The sequence below is a fragment of the Phoxinus phoxinus genome (assembly GCF_949152265.1).
Source record: "Phoxinus phoxinus genome assembly, chromosome: 16".
Taxonomy (NCBI): domain Eukaryota; kingdom Metazoa; phylum Chordata; class Actinopteri; order Cypriniformes; family Leuciscidae; genus Phoxinus; species Phoxinus phoxinus.
In genome coordinates this window covers 31,749,597-31,769,244 of record NC_136891.1, presented here as the reverse complement: position 1 = coordinate 31,769,244, position 19,648 = coordinate 31,749,597, and the positions used below count along the sequence as shown (strand labels likewise).

The 19,648-nt window shown below is 38.1% G+C and overlaps 2 protein-coding genes across 3 annotated transcripts; both read right to left on the bottom strand.

Moving 5' to 3' along the window:
- Nucleotides 1-2,517: 2,517 nt before the first annotated feature.
- gpr176 (G protein-coupled receptor 176) lies at nucleotides 2,518-14,627 on the bottom strand. 2 transcript variants are annotated; one of them, XM_079583694.1, is made up of 4 exons: nucleotides 14,486-14,627; nucleotides 13,947-13,985; nucleotides 7,665-7,917; nucleotides 2,519-5,690 (listed from the first exon to the last, which is right to left on the bottom strand). In XM_079583694.1, the coding sequence occupies exons 1-4, from the start codon at nucleotides 14,508-14,510 to the stop codon at nucleotides 4,538-4,540; spliced, it is 1,470 nt and encodes a 489-aa protein (XP_079439820.1). In that variant the 5' UTR covers nucleotides 14,511-14,627; the 3' UTR covers nucleotides 2,519-4,537. The 2 variants fall into 2 exon arrangements, with proteins under 2 accessions (XP_079439819.1, XP_079439820.1); XM_079583693.1 differs by lacking the exons at nucleotides 13,947-13,985; nucleotides 14,486-14,627 and adding an exon at nucleotides 11,542-12,538 and having other exon boundaries at nucleotides 2,518-5,690.
- Nucleotides 14,203-17,653, bottom strand: acot20 (acyl-CoA thioesterase 20). Its single transcript, XM_079583696.1, has 3 exons — nucleotides 17,049-17,653; nucleotides 16,538-16,740; nucleotides 14,203-16,416 (listed from the first exon to the last, which is right to left on the bottom strand). Exons 1-3 carry the CDS (start codon nucleotides 17,623-17,625, stop codon nucleotides 15,811-15,813), a joined length of 1,386 nt encoding a protein of 461 aa, XP_079439822.1. The 5' UTR covers nucleotides 17,626-17,653; the 3' UTR covers nucleotides 14,203-15,810.
- Nucleotides 17,654-19,648: the final 1,995 nt, after the last annotated feature.

Here is a 19,648-nt window from a genome sequence, read left to right as displayed (position 1 = left end):
ATTTTTAATTTTCATTATTTTAAAAGGTACACTGTGTAAGAATTTCTTCCTTCCATCTAGCGGTGAAATTGTATTTTTACTTCAAACGAATCGTGCTCTCTAGCACCTCGCTTTTTTAAATGCGTGTTGCATCTACGGTAGCCGTTATGTACCAAAAATCTATGACAACATGTCTTCCAATAGCACTTTATCGAGTTTTCTTTCGGGTGACGAGGTTCGTTATTTCAAACAAAGGACAATTTCACACACAACGAACCAACGAATGTTACAGTATGAATCACAGACTGTAAAAAGCATGAACTATATGCTAATTAGAAGCCTACATTCTATATTCGTTTATTTTTCGATGTAACTTACGCCGTGCATTGTTATCATCAGTGAATGAAAAAAAGCTTGTAATTTAGACCGTAACATTGACTTACCTGTCGAGAAGAAAGCAGGCAACTTCAGCGTCCCTTTCAAAGTATTTCTCCTTCATTAGCTCTTTCCACCTGGGAAAAGCTAACCCGATATTTACTCTCATTTTTCGAATTCGCCGGTCACGTTTCCTTTAAAATTACATTTTTGGCGACGAGGATTCCTTCTCTGCCTGTGACTCGGCATAAGTATGATCCTGCATTACGCTGGCTCTGAACGGAAACGCGTTGAGGTTGACTAGTGCTTTTTGTCCCTATCAGTTAGTTTTTCAAAATGGCGGAATGACATGGAAGCCTCCTTGGACTTACCCGTCCAATGTAAGTAAAGACAAGAAATTCTTCTAAATTCTTGTGTAATTTTACACCAATGAGGACATATTTATGAATAAAGACAGTGATTTTAGCTAATAAAATACTTAAAAAACTACACAGTGTACCTTTAATGACTTTAGTTATCCATAATGGTACTGAGGTCCAACTAAAGATATTACTTTTTTTATATAGTGCTTTTGTTGGCAATCAAATCGCTTTACATAGAAGGGGGAATCTCCTCAACCACCACCAATGTGTTTTTGGTTTTAATGTCCCGTCTCAAGGGCACTTAAATATCTTGCATTTAAAAACTGATATTATACAGAGATCATACTATACTAATAGTGATGATAAAACACATTTTAGGTTTAACATTAAGAAATGTGCAAAAAATAGTTTTATTTTAATTTTTTATACCAGTAATGTCAGTAAATATGTTAATGGTTTTGTAGTATACTTAGTATGAAATAAAGATATTTGAAATACATATAGGATTTTTTTTTTTACTATAGGGCTGTGTATGATATAAACAACGTTGCATCTAATGTCATAAAGCAAAAGCATTATGCTGTTTCTGGTGAATGATGTTGTTGAATGCCTGATGTATTTCTCAAGCAGCCGTATGTGGTCTAGCATCTCAAGCCCTCATTGATTTATGACTCAAAGAGAGGCTGCCTCTGTAAATGTAATCTACAGAGCGGTCCTGGGTCACCCATTCACACTGGATAATAGTGTTTACTTAACAGCCGTCACTGGCTGACGACGAGCCTTTTTAAGAGGTCATTTTTCAAAACACCATAATTGCCAGAAGAACATTGCCTATATTTTTGGCTAAGGATCTCAGCAGGCTTCATTCTTCCCAGCTACCATTTCCAATTTAGTGCATTTTTACTTCGTGGAAATTGGTATGCAGTGGATATACTGTACTCTGGCTCTACTTTGAGGAGAATGGCTTTCATTGGTAGTGACCCAGTGTCCATACACTGAGGTGAATTATGAGGATGAGACACATATGGATTGTATTCCCTTTTGTTTTTCCCAGACAGGATGGGAGCAAACCAATAAAACAGTGTGTTAAGTTCTTGTCTAGCCATATGCTTAGTAACAGTTGCATAATAGAGATTAAATGTTTTATACTTGACCCTAAATATTGCAAATTCCCCAGCATTCTTCATTATGTTGTTCAAAAGATTGCACCAAATGCACCGTATCTTCATTTTATGTGCTGGTTTTGCTGGGAGCCCTTTTGCCAGCAGTGTCTCTGAATCCAGACACTTGAGATGTAATGAGGATGCTTCCTGTCATTGCCTTCCAGACAGAGCAGATCATGCAGCAAGATGCTGGTGGGCAGGCAGAATTCAGATGGGCTCCGTTTACTCCGAGAAGACACTTGTCTGAGTCTGTAGCCGTGAGCCTCTATCATGTGGCCAATTCTCTTGAAAGAGGCTCACGTCCTCAGGCCAAAGGCCCCAGCTGGTCAATGTGTTATTAATAACTCTGCCAGGAGCACTCAAACGCAAAGAATCTGTGACGGAGATTTGACTTTGATAAGCTATGATTCTAACAGCACATCTTAACTAGATATCAGCTTTCTAAAGGTATTCATAAGCACATAAATCATTTTAAATAAATCATCATAAATAACTGCATAAACTGATTTTCTGTAATCAGCTATTAGTATTCACGTAACACTTACAGGCTTAATTTCAAATAAGTTTAATTTATTAGTAGAAGTATCATTATTAATATTAATATTATGTCAAATTAAGTCAACAAGTAATAACGGAAACATACAAAAAATATTAATAATACTCATAATAACACATTCAAACAGAGGGTTTCTAAAGTTGCTTTATGCTTACTCAATAGAAGAAAGAAAATATGATCAGCCTATGAGGACCTGTACAGATTTAAGGTTGACATCAGAGACAATTATTTAAGATGTTTAATAAAAGCAATTGGAATAACGCAACAAAAAGCCAGGAAACTCTCGTATAATTGAGTCAAACATTGCATGGCACAAGCTGGGTTATCAGTTGCTAAGCAACTCTAATTAAAAAACCCTTGCCTCCAATTTGTAGGCATTTAGTTTAGATAAATTTGAGATAAATGTCCTGCTTCCATCAGACAATTTAACTAATGCTTTGGAAATCATGAAAATGGCATTATTATTATTCTTTTTTTAAAATGTTTTAAAAGTGGCAAGTAAATGGATGACAATCACTGTAGTTAAAAACAACACTTTCACTTGACCTTTTTATACATTCAAGCTTTCTGGTGGAGCACAAAGTATTATGTTATTTCCACATACCCGTTGTGGTGTAGCTATATTAGAAAGGATAACACATTAAATCTTTAAAATACATCAAGACATTTTAATTATTGACATTAAAACTGGCATATGGGGGGAAACACGCTGCCCTTTTTAATATTTTTTTTTCCTCTCAGTCACATGCAAGTGCCTAATCTTTAGCTTTGCCATAAAAGGCGATTAACTCAGAGAAACAATGTTTCTTTTTTTATGAAATGCGTTTAATGAGACATGCTTTAAAAAAAAAAAAAATACGGGTCAATGAATGAGTAACTGGTCACTCAGTAAAACAGATTTAATGAACCACAGCCAAGAAATAGAGATTTTCTGAAAATTTCAGTCAAAACAATGTTCCTTTATGCATTGTTTTACTAGACTGAGTATTTAAATGATCGTTTTTTACCGACCCTATGCTTATTTTGAAAATAGCTGGACATATTCTATTGGAAGAGAAAGGATTTCTTCCAAATAACTGATTATGTAAGAAATACAAATGCATGTGTAATTAGCCGGAGAATGGCCTGGCTTTTGAAGAAAAGGTATAATTAAATGAAAGCCTGTGAGTCACAATGCTTATGCAGAACTATATTGTTCCAAACAACACTTTACTGTCAACAGACCTCTAAGCAGTGGATGTCTTCTTATAGTGTTTCACCCCATATATACTCTCCTGTTCTCTAACAGGAAAGCCATATTCGTCTGCAGACGAACTGATTAAATAATTCATAGTTGCGTATTAAAATGCATTCTTTTTCCCATCTACATTTGCAAATCTTGATAATACCTGACCACTGACCACGGCTTGTTCTTAAAGGTAATATGTATATAATCTGAACACTTCTTCAGTGGATGGGATTAAAGGTTTCTTCGCCATTTTTTGTCAATAATAAATCATCTTTCTCTAAGAAATGCCAACAGCATTATTGGGTGTTTGTGCATTAAACCCACATTGGTTTTCCATTACCAGCATGTGGTCATGGCAGCATTTTAATAGCATTGTAATGGTAGTGCACATAAAAGTTAATTTATATGCTTTAATTGGGGGAGTAAACTCGTTTCTAGCTCTTTGAAATAGATTATGTTGCTAAATAAAATGTGGGCAGTGAGGTGATGCTTCAACAAGTTGAGCAGGACACATTAGTCACATTCATCACAGCATGGACATATCTACATAAAAATGATTGTGATTAATTTTATTCACCATTCCAACAAAACAAATATCAAACAATCCATGCCTACCATGGTGTTTCTTGCATTTCCTGTGAAAGATCATTTTCCGGTTCCGTCAGTTCATGGAGATCAACGAATGTCTATTAAATCGCCCAAACAGACAGCAAGAGAGCATGAAAACTCGACCTACTTCCTACTGTAAACGTAAACTCTCCATGAGTTCTCCTTCACTGTTCTGCACTCACATAGAAAATTATTCCCAAAAAACTTTAGATATAAAACAGACTTTTTTCTTGGCTTTTAATGATTTGGTCCATGGCACTGTGTTTTAGGCGTCCACATTAGGGAAAGTACTAACTTTATTGTTTCTACTGATGCGTCTCTCGGGTCGAACTCTAGGCTGCTTGGTCTGGATCAGCTCCTCTGGTGTGTTACCCAACGGAGGAAGGAGTCTTTTCTTACTGTTCCTGGTTTCAGGCAGCCATTGAGGAGGCAGCTCAAACGGCCCGAAACCAAACTGCGTCGCATCCTCGGGGTCCGTGGGAGTCGCGGGGGCAACCTGCGAAGAGGAGTAGGCACATGACTGAATAGGGGAATGTTTTGGTAACACCAAGCCCTCTTCTTTAACCCCGTCCTCTGACTTTAGCGGACGCAGATCTCCTGCTAGCATTCCATTGCCACCCTGTCCCTCATCTTTGGGTTGGAAGTTGGCGGAAGCCACAGATGAAATTTCATTCTCATCTTCTTCTTCCTCATTCGGTCTGAAGATCTGCTGTTGGCCGATATTGAACATCTCTAGGAGTTGACTACCGGAGCGAACCACAGTCTCGCCCCCTAGTGGCCCTACCTCAGCCAGACCTCCAATGCTGACCATGTTCCTTCGGCTATAGCGTCGGTGCAACCGTGCTAGCATATCGAGAAGGCAACGTCGCATAGAGCGATTTACCGTGAGGAGAAACAGTGGGTTGGTGAGGAGAGAGACCTTTGGAAGCCACACAGCAGTCAGTTTTAACCAAGACGAGGCTTTTGCAGCCCCCAGCACTGCACGGTATATCACCAGAGCGGCGTAGGGAGTGCTGCAGAGTGCAAAGACTAGGACGATGGACAACAGAGTGGCATGAAGTTCAGACTCGCGCTGAGACACATACGGAATGGAAATGCTGTTCTGAGGGGTGCGCAGCGCTGCGATGATCACTTTCTTCTTCTGGCTGCTGCTTAATGCACGGCGGATTAGTGCCATGGCTAGAAACACCACTGCTAGTGGTAAAATAAGCGTGGTGATGCTGTATGTGACCAAGTAAACCAGATGTCCAAACGATTGGCCGTCAGAACAAGATGAGGTGGCGTAGACATCCGTCACATTGCTTATAGCGAAAACAGGGACACTGGCCACCACGGCATGCACCCAGATGTAGATGACCAGGTCTCTGGATTTGGCATCTGATATCTTTCTCTCCAGCGGATACAACACTGAGTAGTACCTGGAAGCGAAAGAGAGGATTACAATTAGCAGACAAAAAAGGTCCATTGTCTATCTTCCCGTTAGTCAATCTAGCGCAATCTGCATGGGGAACCCCCGTTCGCACAGTTGGTGTTTATTATATTTTATTGGAAGTGGTTCTAATGTTGGTTCCCAGCCCTATTTGTCTCATATACATATCCATTAGTGTTGTCAAAAGTACTGACTTCGGTACCAAGCCGGTACGGAAATTTTTCAAAATGTGACGCTTTGAGCGCTGTTAAGCAGAATCGTAAACACCTCGGAATGGCCGGCCATTGTCATGCGCTCATCAAATATGTCTGTGATTGGCTACAATGGTCAGCGCTTCAAAAACATGTTGTAAATATACATCAATAACGCTCTTCAGCGAGCGATTACACAGATACACACGTGAGCGTTTGAAAGCAGACGTCTATCAGCGGATCGATCCACTGGTGCTGATAGACGCCTGCTTTTGCTTTCAAATGCTCCTGCTTTCAAAGACTTCCGTGTGCTCTCAAACGCTCCCATGCGTTGATCATTGTAGCCAATCACAGACATATCCGATGAGCTCGTGAACACAATGGCCAATCAGAGGTGTTTATGATTCCGCTCAACAGCGCTCAAAGCGTCACATTTTTAAAAATTCAGTACCGACTTGGTACCGAAGTCGGTACTTTTGACAACACTAATATCCATCCTCTTGAAATGATTGGATTTCAATGAGCATGTAAACCACATCTTATTAAATTAACTACACATATTAACCAATCTGTAGCAATATTAGGTCTCACAAGCATTATAATACAATGGTAAACTATACGTTTGATTTGCTAAAAGATAATGATTTTTTCGGAAATCGGTTGGTCGCACTGAAGAGTTTTTATTTGATTTGATCACTAAAAAAAACTCACTCATAAGAGTCAACTGTTTGGGAATTGGACTAGAGTAGTTGGGATAAATTTATTTTTTGGTTCTGGTTTTGAATTAGAATCGCTTGTCGGCTCCCAGCCCTATAGTTGCCCCAATTACATAACCTTGATACTGTTTAAAGGACTAAATTGTTTATTTTAATATCACAGTTAAAACGCCTTATGTGTGTACAAAAACATAGATGTATTTTATTGATTCATAACTGAAATCTCAGAAAATACTAAAGAAATCAAAACAAATCTGTCAAATATGGTTATCAGTATGTTTTATTATGCGATTTGTGTCGGCATGGTGTGTCTATGATTTTTTTTCTGAAGTGAAAAAATGCTGGTATCAAGAAAGGCTTCTGTGCCAAGCAAAATAAATAATTCAATGAATTGATAAAGGGTATGTTGCAATGGAAGCACTAGTCTGTGAAACAGCTGGTGCCCATGGGTTGAGTACAACTGTAAGGGTTTCCTAGCCTAGAAATCTAGACGCACCCTTGCGGTCGTCTAGCAACTCTCTGTTGGCTTGCGAGCTGGAAAAACCAAACTCTAGTCAGGCCAATCACATCGTGTATGGAGTCAGTGGGCGGGCTTAACATAATGACGGCAGAGTTGCGACGGTTACGCGTGAATTCCCTGCTACTTGAAAACAAAGAAGATGATTTCTGCTGCTGGCGAACAGCGGTCTTTCGAATCGGCTTTAGCCGCGACTCTAGAAGACTTGGAGTTAAGCTTTTATTTGAGAAAAGAACAACGAATGGCAGTGACTACGTCACCTTCTTAGTTGCTCTGGTTGGTTGTAGCGCTATCCTATTGCGTGCAGAGAGAATTTGAAAATCCGCCCCTTTGGATTGAGCCCTGCCAATGGTGTGTACCCAGACCCAACATATTGATGTGGGTCTGGTTCCAGATTTTTTTTGGTTCAAGATCTTTTACTCTATCTTAACAAATGTTTTTGATGATTGTTTGGTTGAGGCTGAATTATAGTGATCTCAAAGCTGAGACAAATGCACTTCAGTTAAAAGCATAAGATGAATAAATGTGTTTCCACTCACCTGTCCAGGGCAATGACAGCGAAGCTTAGCACAGTGGCGGAGCAGAAAAGTCTGTGTAGGAACTTGATGGTTTTGCAAAGCAGGAGTGTGTGAACCCAGAGGCAGCAGAGGGGGCTGGCATTCAAGGCTATGTCAAAGGGCACACACACCAACCCAGCACAAATGCCAGAAAACGCCAGGTTCTTGATGAAGAGATTTGTGACAGACTTGAAGACGTTGGTGTAACAAGTGCACCAAAGCACTGCAATATTGCCTGGGGAGAAAGAGATGAAAAGGTTGAAGATTCACAAGCCTAGGTCAGTATCTAAGAACACACAGTTGAATGTGCAGCCTTACAGCAGTTCCCATGGCAATGAGGTACCTGAAGGTTGCCAGCTTTAAACGGGGAAATTCTGGCAGTAAACAGTATGTTATTCTTATGCTGTGATGAATGACAAACAAGCCTCACAGCACAGAAGATTTGTTGAAGAAATTACACCGTAGCATGCATACATCTTAACAAGTGATTGCAATATTGAGATGTTCACTTGAGTTGAGACACCGGTTGGGTATTTCATCTTTTAAAAGGAATATTCCAGGTTCAATGGACGTTAAGCTAAAATAAAAGTGTTAATTACCATAGGGAAAATACATTTTCACTTGACCCTTTTTTCCCTCAAACAACAAAAACAAAACACACAAAAAAACAAAAGGCACAAATGTGGGTCACCGTGAGGCACTTACAATGGAAGTGAATGGGGCCAATCTGTAAATGTTAAAATAATTGAGATTAACTACATACATTATATTTGTGTAACATAATTAATTATTGCAGGTTTGTGTAATATTCTGAGATTGCATTTCACTGTTTTATTTATTTTGAGTAATACTGAATCTGTTTGTTTTTTGCAAGATGAGTAAATATCTGCTCACATTTTTTCTAAAACTACATCATGTTCAGACAACGCCTCTGGACTTACTCACGATTTCTCTCAATGAGAGCTGTCAGTCAATAAATGGAAAAACAAAGTAACCGGAGTTACTTATTTGAAAAAAATTAAACAGAAATAAATGTAAAAGTAATGCGTTACTTGTTGTTACTTGTGTTACCCGCACTGCCTGCGGCTAAATTAAAATGGAACATGTCATTTCAAGAGGAAAACAAAGTTTTTTTTCTTTTAAGAAATGATGCATGGACATCAGGAATTCACACGCCTTGAATTGAAATGGAGCCTGAGGTGATTCTCTTCTTGGATGTTGATGCGAACGGAGCACTTAGGTGACAGGTGCTCCAGCCAGCTCCATTATTACGCTTGACACACTTTCGGAAGGTGCATCTTTTTCGCAGAGATCGTGACTTTCATCTTTTCCCATTACCATGCAGGTGTAACGGGCACAGCACAGAGGAATCCGTCTGCAGCTGCCTCTGTGTTATTACCCTGTTGACATTTAGAGTGCACACTGACAGTGCCGGACAATTGTACATTTGTTCCCAGAGGTCCCCAGAAAGTTTGTGGTCAACAGTGGTATTTAGACTTCACAGGAGCTTCTTTAGTGGTTTCTCAACTCTTTCTAATTCGTTTGAGAATTCTGAAGAGTGAAAATGGATGTTGGCTGCTCCTTTCTGACATCTTCAAACAACTAACTTAGCTGTAATTACAATGTGTTTAATGAATCTTAATCACTGAAAAATCACTCAAAAGTAATACAATTGTCAGGACATATAGTATCAAATCTTGCCATGTTTTTAGAATTATAGTTCACCCAAAAAGGAACTCATACAGGTTTGGATCATCACGAGGGTGAGTAAATGATGACAGAATTTTCATTTTTGGGTCAACTGTCCCTTTAAAGTCTTTGACTGAGAATGATTCAATGTTTTTGCATTTTACTCATGTAATAATGAATGTATAAACAGCAAAAAAAATAAAGATGTTAAATATCATGCTATCAAACAATTGTATTCTTTTTTTTTATTTAAAGGGTACATGAGGCAAGCTGTTTGTTAAATGAATGCAAAGGATAAAACGTAATAACTAGTGCAATAATGACTAACCCATTGCCACAATGACTTCCTATAACTAGAAATCACAATGAATGTCAGAAACACAAAAGTTTTTCTGAAACTTGAGCCCTAATCCAGAGCAGAGACTGATCTTCAGATTACAAACATTTATACTAAGCATTCTGCAGGCTAATTAGTCATGTGATGTCGCATTTGGTTGAGCCTTATGAAATTGCCTTCCTTCAGAAAAAGAAAAAAAAAAAAGCAGAACAAAGGGACATTATACTATAATAAATGCTAAAATATAATTTATTCTGAGGAGGGCTCTGAAAGATTTTCTTTCTGCAAATTTTGCATCATTTCCATTGGCACCAGGCACAGGATGGTGTGAATACACATGAATTTAAGAAGATAAGATTATCAATCGTGTCCCACAGCTCCTATGTAATCTGTGTAAACAAAATCCAGCCTTTTTCTGTCCTTGGCATCATTGTGAGTGAGTGGCTGCCGTGTAGTTAAAATCCTCCTTAGAAATCTACCATGTGACATCAAACTGATTGTGAAAACATTACACATCTCTGTTTGTATTGATTGAAGCATGAATGAACCGAGAAAAAACACTAGTTTCTTTGCTCCTGATTTGTCACATGGTCAATGGCTTAGATGTGATAATCATGTTGCTGCAATGTGTAAGAATTCACAGTCATCTTCTTAACACATTTTCTTGGAAGCATCTCAGGCATGGCAAATCCTTTGATTAGCAGTATTATCTACATTTTCTTTTCTTATCTACAAGTTTAGCTTTTAGTGAAAACAAGCTGTTTGCACAAACCATCACCGCCAGCATAATTCTCCAGTTGAGTAGTGATGTACTATAAAAATCTCCAAGTTGTTTAATTGTTTGAGTTAGCTATTTGAAACAGCAATTTGCGACGATCGACTCAGATTTGTGATTAAATTGTAGTTTTATTTAAGAAAGATACTGCATATTAGAGAAATGTGAGCAGATTAGAGAATGGAAATGATCACCGAGTTGAGGTCATTAATTTAATAAACTCGTTCTCAAAAGAAGTGCATGTAAAGCTGCACTTTCACTGCAGAGATCGGCAACATTACGAAAGAGAAAACTGTAATCACACAAAATATTATTTTGAACAACACCAGTAATACTATAAAAAGAAAAAACTAAATTCTTAATAACACATTTAATTCCTCCCATAAGTACCCCTGCTTTGACCAAGCATAAATTATTCGGGAAAAAAGCTTGTGGGATGGATATTTCTCACAGTATAAATTGTGCACTTTAATATTTTGAGTTAACAACAATAAAGTAGGCTAAGTAAATATTTATTCAAGGAACACATTTCAAAATGTGACCTTGTTAAGTAATGTTTAAATGGACTACTTAATTTTTGCTTTTTTAATCACTTTCAACATCAAGTGTTCATAGTGTGCAGATTGTGAAGAGAAAAGAATTACAACACTTGTGTGTCAGTGAATGCTCAATAATTAACAACTTTTGATTACAATTACATAAAAAATCTCACCTGATCTGATCATTTAGGCTACAGATCAGAACATATACTGTAACATCTGCTCAAATGCGATTTATCACGGAAAATATCCTGTAAGCCTAATGTTTGTTCAATTTTCGCATTTCAAATAGGCTATAATTTGTGCAACAACTGTAAGCCTGAGAGTGGATACTCATTCACATGGCACATTGGCCAATAACCAAATATGCTCATATTGGATTTATCACATCAATAAAGTTAGATGTGATTGTTTGTTTTATTAAAATATATTTCGAGATCAGTACAATCCCCACACATTTGCTGACGAACAGCCAAACATGTTCATTCTCGTGTTTCGGTGTTTGTATAGGCTACTTACCCAAAAGGGAGCCGATGAGGATGAAAACTTGAATGGTGGTGGTGAAATCTTTGTAGGCTCGTTCCTGCGCGTGCAGGATCTCCTCCAGCCGAGTCACCTCTTTATCCTGAGCATCACCCCACAGACCCACCGGAGACGACGGGTTTAGGAAACCCAGGTTCGAGGCGTTTAAACTTGTGTTTCCGTTTTCTGACAGAGGAAACCAGCTCTCCGCGTTTTCCGCCTCCATCATCATTCATATCCGAAGCGCCAATATAATTCTTCGGCTCTCCGCGCGCACGTTATTAGTGAATAGAGCTTGAGCGTTATGATGTCGTGTCCATCATGATTAACACGCGGGGTTTCTCCAGTTTCTCTAAATTATCGAAAACGTGAAACATTTTGAAAAAACGCTGAACGGAGATCTTTCCCGAGCATGTATCCCAGATAGGATTGCATATTTGGTTAAATTTGCATTGCGTAGCCTAGTTGTCTAGTTGCTATAACTACCTTTTCAGAATCGCGATATTGAAAAGCATATTTCACATATAAAAAGGCACGATTTCGTTTTCATAGCACATATCCCAATAAGATCACAATGATGGAGCGATGTTCACGCGCTTTGTCTCACGCAACATCCCTCAGCTTAATTCATTTCACTAGCCAATAGACGGACATTGCGGGTTACATGCAATATTTCGCGAGCACTGGGTTAATAAAATATGTAAACGTATGCAAATAATGATGTCTAAACAGTGCATGATAAGCCTTAGACAATACGATAGAGAAATAACATACCCGTATGAGATCGTTATGAATCAATGATCAGCCAAATCCAAGTGTCAAAAAAATAAAAGATTTTGGTAAACGCATATCACGTTAAATTCGTGACAGTGTGTGATCTGACTACTGGGTTTTTAGCGAACAGGCTTCATTGAGTGACAATAGCGCTTTATTTCTTCAAATGAAAGGTGGGCGCGTACAATAAAACGTCACGGTACCCGTCCGTTACGCGTCTTCTGAGGCGCGTGAGGATATTAGAGATAATGAGCTTGTATTTGGCGAGATACTGCAGACATAACCTGCACGCGAACAAATCATGTCTGTTAAGGTATTAACAGAACCATCGGAACAGATACGGTACTTGAAGAGTTTTCCTTATTGTGAATAATAAATAGTTAATGAAGTGAGCAAAACGCCATCATATAGGCTACTATTCTTTAATTATTCTTTGCAGTGTCTTCTGATTGTGCAAACCTTGAAAACAGCAGCCTATATGCTACTCACACTGCATTGAATTTGTCTACGTGTTGCTTTGGTTTGTTTGTTTCTATAATAGGAAGGTCAGTGTTCCTTATGGTCAGGGGAAATTTTAGACAACCCATGAGGAATCTCTAAAGCCTGCATGAAATAAGACTGTGGCTAGTTGTCACACAAGGATGTTGTCACAAGAGTTAGGCTATATACCCAAGTTACTAAGTTTTCTATATAGATATCATTTGTGATTGTAAAAAAATAAATAAATTTGTAGGCTGGTTTTGCCTTTTCTTCACCCTATAATTTTTAAGACCCATTTTCTCCTAAATCGATGTCAATCTAAATCCAATCTGATTTAAGACTTTATATTTTATTTCCCTTAGGTGATTATGGAAACTGCAATCTGCTGTATTATTCTCAGCACTAGCTGAGCTGCACTGCTGCTTAGACAAAGGGTCTTTACTCATGCTAATATATCCTAACATTGTCCAGAGACTATTTTAAGACAAGTAAATCATTATATATAAAAAAAGCTCATAAATAGAGCAAAAGACCTCTGTAGCACTCACAAAATGCAGGCCAGAAAACACGCTAGCAACCGAGCCTCATCTATTCATTACCATAATAAAGATGTTCTTTGTTGTAGAGCTTATACTGGCATCCACAGCAGTAATTATTGGTGCAGGAATATAGGCTGGAAAACATTCTTTAAATGTTTTAAACATACTTTTTAGTAACCAAATGATGTTTCTGAAAAACAACAAAGTTAAAGTAACACAATCAATTCATGAGAATGCCATGCACTGCACATTATAGTAACAGCTCCTCTATAGATATGAACCCGTTCAGTTAATCAACATAAGAACTCTTCAGCGCTTCCACTTGAGTAGTGCGGGTTAAATAACAAGGCCTGCTAGAGTGTTTCCTTGTCATAGTGCTCTCTAAAAGATGTGCAATAAGTACCACTGGAGATTTGCGCAGAGATCTCATCCATTTACATGAAAAAAAGAAGAAAAAAAAAGTGTTGATAAATCTGAAAGTAACCAATCCTCAGCATTCATACAGTGAGATTGGCTTTGATGTATTGGCGTATGTAGAATCATATCAGTTACACTGCAATAAATTTGAAAGGGATAAAAAGATTAAAAATTCTGTCATAATTAACTCACCATCATGTTGTTCTAACCCTGTCTGACTCCATTTCTTCTCTGGAACACACACAAACATGCACACACACACACACACACACACACACACACACACACACACACACACACACACAGTTACCCCATTGACTTTAATTGTGAGAATGAAAAACTTGAATCTTGAGGGTGAAGAGTAATTTAAAGAATTTTGATTTATGATTGAACTAGCCCTTTAAATATCACATTAAACAATAGTATTGCTGTGGCACAGAAAGATTATTTTGAATTATTGGCTTCCTAATAATCATTTGTGGATGCAGCTCATTCCATCGAGCAACAATTTAGATGTAAATATAGTCAAAAATCAAAGTAAAAAATGATGTAAATCAGACAAATATGAGGTCACCTCTTAGAATCAGCATTATAAATTAATCAAAAGTTATAAAATAATTACTAAGAATAATTAATAATAGAACATATATAAAAAAACAGACATCATCTCAAGATATTTAATTGTTCTTCATTGGAAGCTCTATGTGTGTAAGGTGCATACAGTAACTCACTTGTAACCAATGCCCATGGTTGCATATCTCATCAGTGTCTGTATGATGGCATGTTTATCTAGACATAAACATTCACTAGGAAAGAAAACACTGAAGAGGAAAACAACCTGCTTTTTATCCTCCACTAAGGATGAAGATGTAATCAAGAGTTATTTGAAATGAAGGCACCAGGGGCTGTACAATAAAATTGACGTAGTATGGAGATACTAACAGAGAGAATGCAAAAACAAGAATGCAGATCAACAGCACCAGTAAAGAGAGTATTAGTTACAATATGATTTAAAATGACATGAAATAAGTGCTAAGTTATAATTCAAAACTGTGGCATAGCAGTGTTGAAAAATCTGTGCAGTGGCATACAAATCATAGCAGTGGCATACAAATCTGTGCAGTGGCATACAAATCATAGCAGTGGCATACAAATCTGTGCAGTGGCATACAAATCATAGCAGTGGCATACAAATCTGTGCAGTGGCATACAAATCATAGCAGTGGCATACAAATCTGTGCAGTGGCATACAAATCATAGCAGTGGCATACAAATCTGTGCAGTGGCATACAAATCATAGCAGTGGCATACAAATCATAGCAGTGGCATACAAATCTGTGCAGTGGCATACAAATCATAGCAGTGGCATACAAATCTGTGCAGTGGCATACAAATCATAGCAGTGGCATACAAAGTATGATGCCCGAGAAACATTATCAATGTTGAACGAAAGCAGTTATTATAATAATAATAATAATAATAACTCATTACATTTAAATAGCGCCTTTCTATGCACTTAAAGCGCTTTACATAGAAGGGGGAATCTCCTCAACTACCACCAATGTGCAGCATCCGCTTGGGATGATCATGCGATGACAGCCATTTTGTGCCAGAACGCCCACCACACACCAGCTTACTGGTGGAGAGGAGACAGTGATCAGCCAATCAGTATATGGGGATGATTAGGAGGCCATGATGGACAGAGGCCACTGGGCAAATTTGGCCAGGATGCCGGGGTTACACCCCTACTCTTTCGAAAGACATCCTGGGATTTTTAATGACCACAGAGAGTCAGGACCTCGGTTTAACGTCTCATTCGAAGGACAGTGCTCTTTGACAGTATAGAGTCCCAATCACTATACTGGGGTGTTAGGACCCACACAGACCACAGGGTGAGCCCAGGGTGATATAAACATCAATAGATTTAGAAGCAAATCAACCATTATTATCACTATAATTAAAATATTTTTAAAACATGAGATTTATAATTTAACAGATTTATAATATAGACATTATAATTGGATGTCATGACTACTATACTGTAAATGCCCTTTTCTTACAGCATAGATCTGCAGTTGTGATCAGCAGCCGATAGGTGTTTTTTGAAAAAATTCACAATCCTCTGCCATGCGTCCAACTGTGCTTCTGAATGAGCCTTGGGTTCCCCGCCAAAGAAAACCACATGGTTAGCTGCAGCATGAAAATTAGCGACACAAAAGGGCATATAAGGCACCTCAATAAAGTGACCCGCTTTTTCATACCTCACCAGCTCGTAGTTATTTTTCCCATGCGCTTTGAGTCTGTCGCATGCAAGTTTTGCATAATAGGCACTTCGCCAATTCCTGTCAGCTTCTGACATTATAAACATGAATTTACCAGAGGCACGCTCAATGGGAATAACGCTAGGAAGTTCTTCTTTGGACATTGGGTCGTTCATGCAATCCCCAATATCCACAAGGCCTGACGGTGTCATTTTTGATTTCTTTACGTCGAACTTGAGGGGTGGAATACAGATGTCTTTGTAGTAGATCGGGACCACAGTATTGGCATTGCATCCATTGATACAAATAGTAGCCGATATACCAGGCAGGAATGTTGCCATTGACAAAGCGAGATCTCCACTCTTTGAAATGGACAGTAGGCCAATTTTTTGATCTTTGACCTTTGAATAAAAAAATAGTGGTGTTGGAATTGAATTTGTGATTCTTATCCTTTGTAATTAGCTTCATTTTATTTAGATTATAAAAACAATATAAGGAATGTGCATGAATGGTTATACTAACCTCTTGCTGTTGTCGCAAGAAATCTATACCTTCTTCAAAATACTCAAGGTCAAATTTGTCAACTTTTTTGAGTAAATCTTGGTAACCTTGGAAAGCAAAGGCTAAAACAGCAAATCCCCTTTTTGCCAGCAGAGCTGCCCTCAACTCAAACGGACCTCCTCTAAACACATTGGTATCCAAAATACCAGGAAATGGTCCTTTACCTGAAAAATTAGAAAATCAGCATTAAAAACTCTTCCTTTGATAGGCCTGATTAAAATAATAATGGCCAGCATGAATTTGTGATTGATAATAGAAGTAAGGAATAGTGTTACACTACACTTCTCCGTTTTCACCACAAGGCGCTGCTACAAAACAGATTATGGCCAAAAACTTCGCATCTAGAGTTCATCTTGAGCGTTATAATTTAATTATTTCTTTAAGTCATACTAGCGGCCTCCTGGTTGAGAACCAATGCTATATGGACAAACTAATCGTTATGACAGTAGATACTACAGCTAAAATAACTGACCAGGTGGCATAAAAAGAGTTCCTCTGATCCTGCCTTCAGTAACAGGGATTCTCCGGACACCATCGGCCATGCAGTGTCTCTCGTTAGTAACTTTGGCGATGACTTTATCGTCACTGACACATTCAAGGTCAACAAGTTGAGTGCGCGTCACGTCTATTAGTGTAAATTTGCTGCTTACGACGTCTGCTTTTAGTGCCCAGAATAAGCCCATCGGTTCAACTCCGGTAAAGCTGCCACCAAGAGAAGGGTCGCGGTTCAGGTCAACCTGACCACTGCTGTCTGCTTGGTAGGTGGCAGAAGCCTTGAAAACATGTCCCTTTTCATCGGTGATTTTAGAGCGCAGATTCACGCGTTGTTGTGGATTTAAGCCACTCACGGTCACGTGCACTGGGTCTTCAAAAGAGCACTTATAACTGGGCAAAAGCCTAATGCTGACCTCCGAACTGTAGTGCATTTTTGCCAGGGTATTTCTTGCGAAAGGGGTAACTGCATATTTCAGCACTGAAAACATGTCGTCTGTGTGATTCTTCTTCTGGTGCTTAACGGCGGTGGTCAAACCAACCAACCAATCTTGCATTCCCGCCACCTACTGGAGAGGAGTGTGGAGCGCATACTGGTTGGGAAGTTGGTAAACAATACGAATGGGTTAATACAACGGTATCTTAAATTATATGGATTAGTCTTGTTTCTTTTAAGAAAATAAATAAGTCATGAAATTTTCTTGATTGTTTTCGGCCATTTCCTAACAGAACCCGCAGTGACAAATGATTTATTGCCAAAGATCTTAAAGCTTGAATTAGTTGAAATCTTTCTCTTTTATATGCATCACACTCTATAAGTACGTGTTCTGCTTGACCACAACAATGTCCAATACGCATTCTTGAGATTGAAACGTCTTCTTTCCTGTTGGCAAATTTTCTTATTTCTAGACCTACTTTTTCTTGAATGTGATGAAAGTGTCTACCTTGTGTTCAACTCTCCCACTCCTTCTGCCATTTCTTTCTTATTTCAGTTGCTATTAACCCTTTTACTTCTGCTTTAGCCTACTCTTTGACACTTGAATGTCAGTTTGTAAATGTTTGAAAGCCAGTTTAGCCAGATGGTCTGCCTCTTCACTTCATGTGATGGTGGTACCCAGAGGTTTACTATAAGTCCAGATTGTCTTATTCTAAATAGACTCTCACTTCAGTAGCCTAAGGAATAATTGACGGCAGGCCGTTGAATTATTAGAAAAATAATGCACCCGAGCTGGTAATGCGGTCACGACGAGAAGCGGGGAAAAAGGCTCTGTGAGAAACAAAAGTTTAAGATAAATACACGTTTTGTAGATAACTATCACAGATGAACAAAACTTTTATGATTTTTGAAGCCTAATTGTATAGTCGTCGGAAGTAAAAAGCTAAATTTAGGCTATAAACGAACTACACCACAGTCCCATGAATTCAACCATCACTAAGGTTCAGACAACTCTTTCAGTTTTTATCTAAAAACATTTTCCCAGAACGTTTGAGTTAGATTAGTTTTTAAGAGCACAATTATAACCATAACAATGCTGTAAAAGCGGACTGAGTGGTAATTTTGATGGATTTAGAATAAAACATGAAAGTGTCTTGAGATTGTGTTCACCACAGACCTTATTTCAGCCATTTAACCAAAACACCATTAAAAAAAAAAACATTGACTTTGGCACGATGGAACCGGTGCTAAAATGCTAACTCGTTTCTGCGTTTTGGCCTACAACGTGATGTCATGCACCACTCTATGCGGAAAGGATACTCTTAGCCTACTAAATTAGGAAAAAAAGATTCCTTATATTCTCAAATATAATCTTGTTGCTTTTATATATTGCAACACCTCATCTTTCGTACCTTGTTTTCTTGCCAACAGATTTTTTCAATGACATGTCTTGGATTAATTTTTCCTGCAATTTTATGAGCAACACTCCTCTTTCATTTTCATATGTACAATATAAAATTACATGTCTCTTCTACTCTTCTTTGTTGCTGCCCTCTAGTAATAAATCGAGAAATCTGATCCTGTTGCTTGCCATATTACATATCCAAATATTCTAATTCTCTCTTTTTTTATGAGAGAAATCGAACAATTACCTCAACAAATTAAAACAAGTCTGTTTGCCATCTTTTTTCAGTGACATGTATTCTCAAAACTTGTCAATTTCCCCCCAGTTTACATTGATTTTTGTTAAAATTTTTAACACTGCAAATAAAACAACGAGACAATTATAATAGAAAAGACCAAAAGGGACAGTTTAAAAACATAGGGTGAAGTCAGGTAAAGTGGGACACTTTTTGGTAAATTGCATTTTAAACAACCTAAATCAGTTAGAAATAGAATGTATTAAAATTGTATGTGTTTTGTTTAAATAGATTGTAATGAAGGCCACTATGGTGAATTTTTCACAATTTATGTATTTATTAACAAACTGTTCATCTTTAAACACCATCTGACACCCTCTTCAGAAAACTGGAAGCAATCAGGCTGAGTGGGACATCTACATAAGTTATTCAAAAAAACAATTTGCAAACTTCACAAGTATTCACTTGTTGGCTTTTTAATCAAAATCTATAATACTGTTAATG

Coding starts and splice junctions, on each gene's coding strand:
- gpr176 (XM_079583693.1), bottom strand. CDS start 11,776: ATGATGATGGAGGCGGAAAACGCGGAGAGCTGGTTTCCTCTGTCAGAA. Junction 7,918..11,541: donor CCTCATCGGCTCCCTTTTGG/GTAAGTAGCCTA, acceptor CTTTCTCCCCAG/GCAATATTGCAGTGCTTTGG. Junction 5,691..7,664: donor GCTGTCATTGCCCTGGACAG/GTGAGTGGAAAC, acceptor TTTCGCTTCCAG/GTACTACTCAGTGTTGTATC.
- acot20 (XM_079583696.1), bottom strand. CDS start 17,625: ATGCAAGATTGGTTGGTTGGTTTGACCACCGCCGTTAAGCACCAGAAG. Junction 16,741..17,048: donor AACTCTTTTTATGCCACCTG/GTCAGTTATTTT, acceptor CTAATTTTTCAG/GTAAAGGACCATTTCCTGGT. Junction 16,417..16,537: donor TCTTGCGACAACAGCAAGAG/GTTAGTATAACC, acceptor TTTTATTCAAAG/GTCAAAGATCAAAAAATTGG.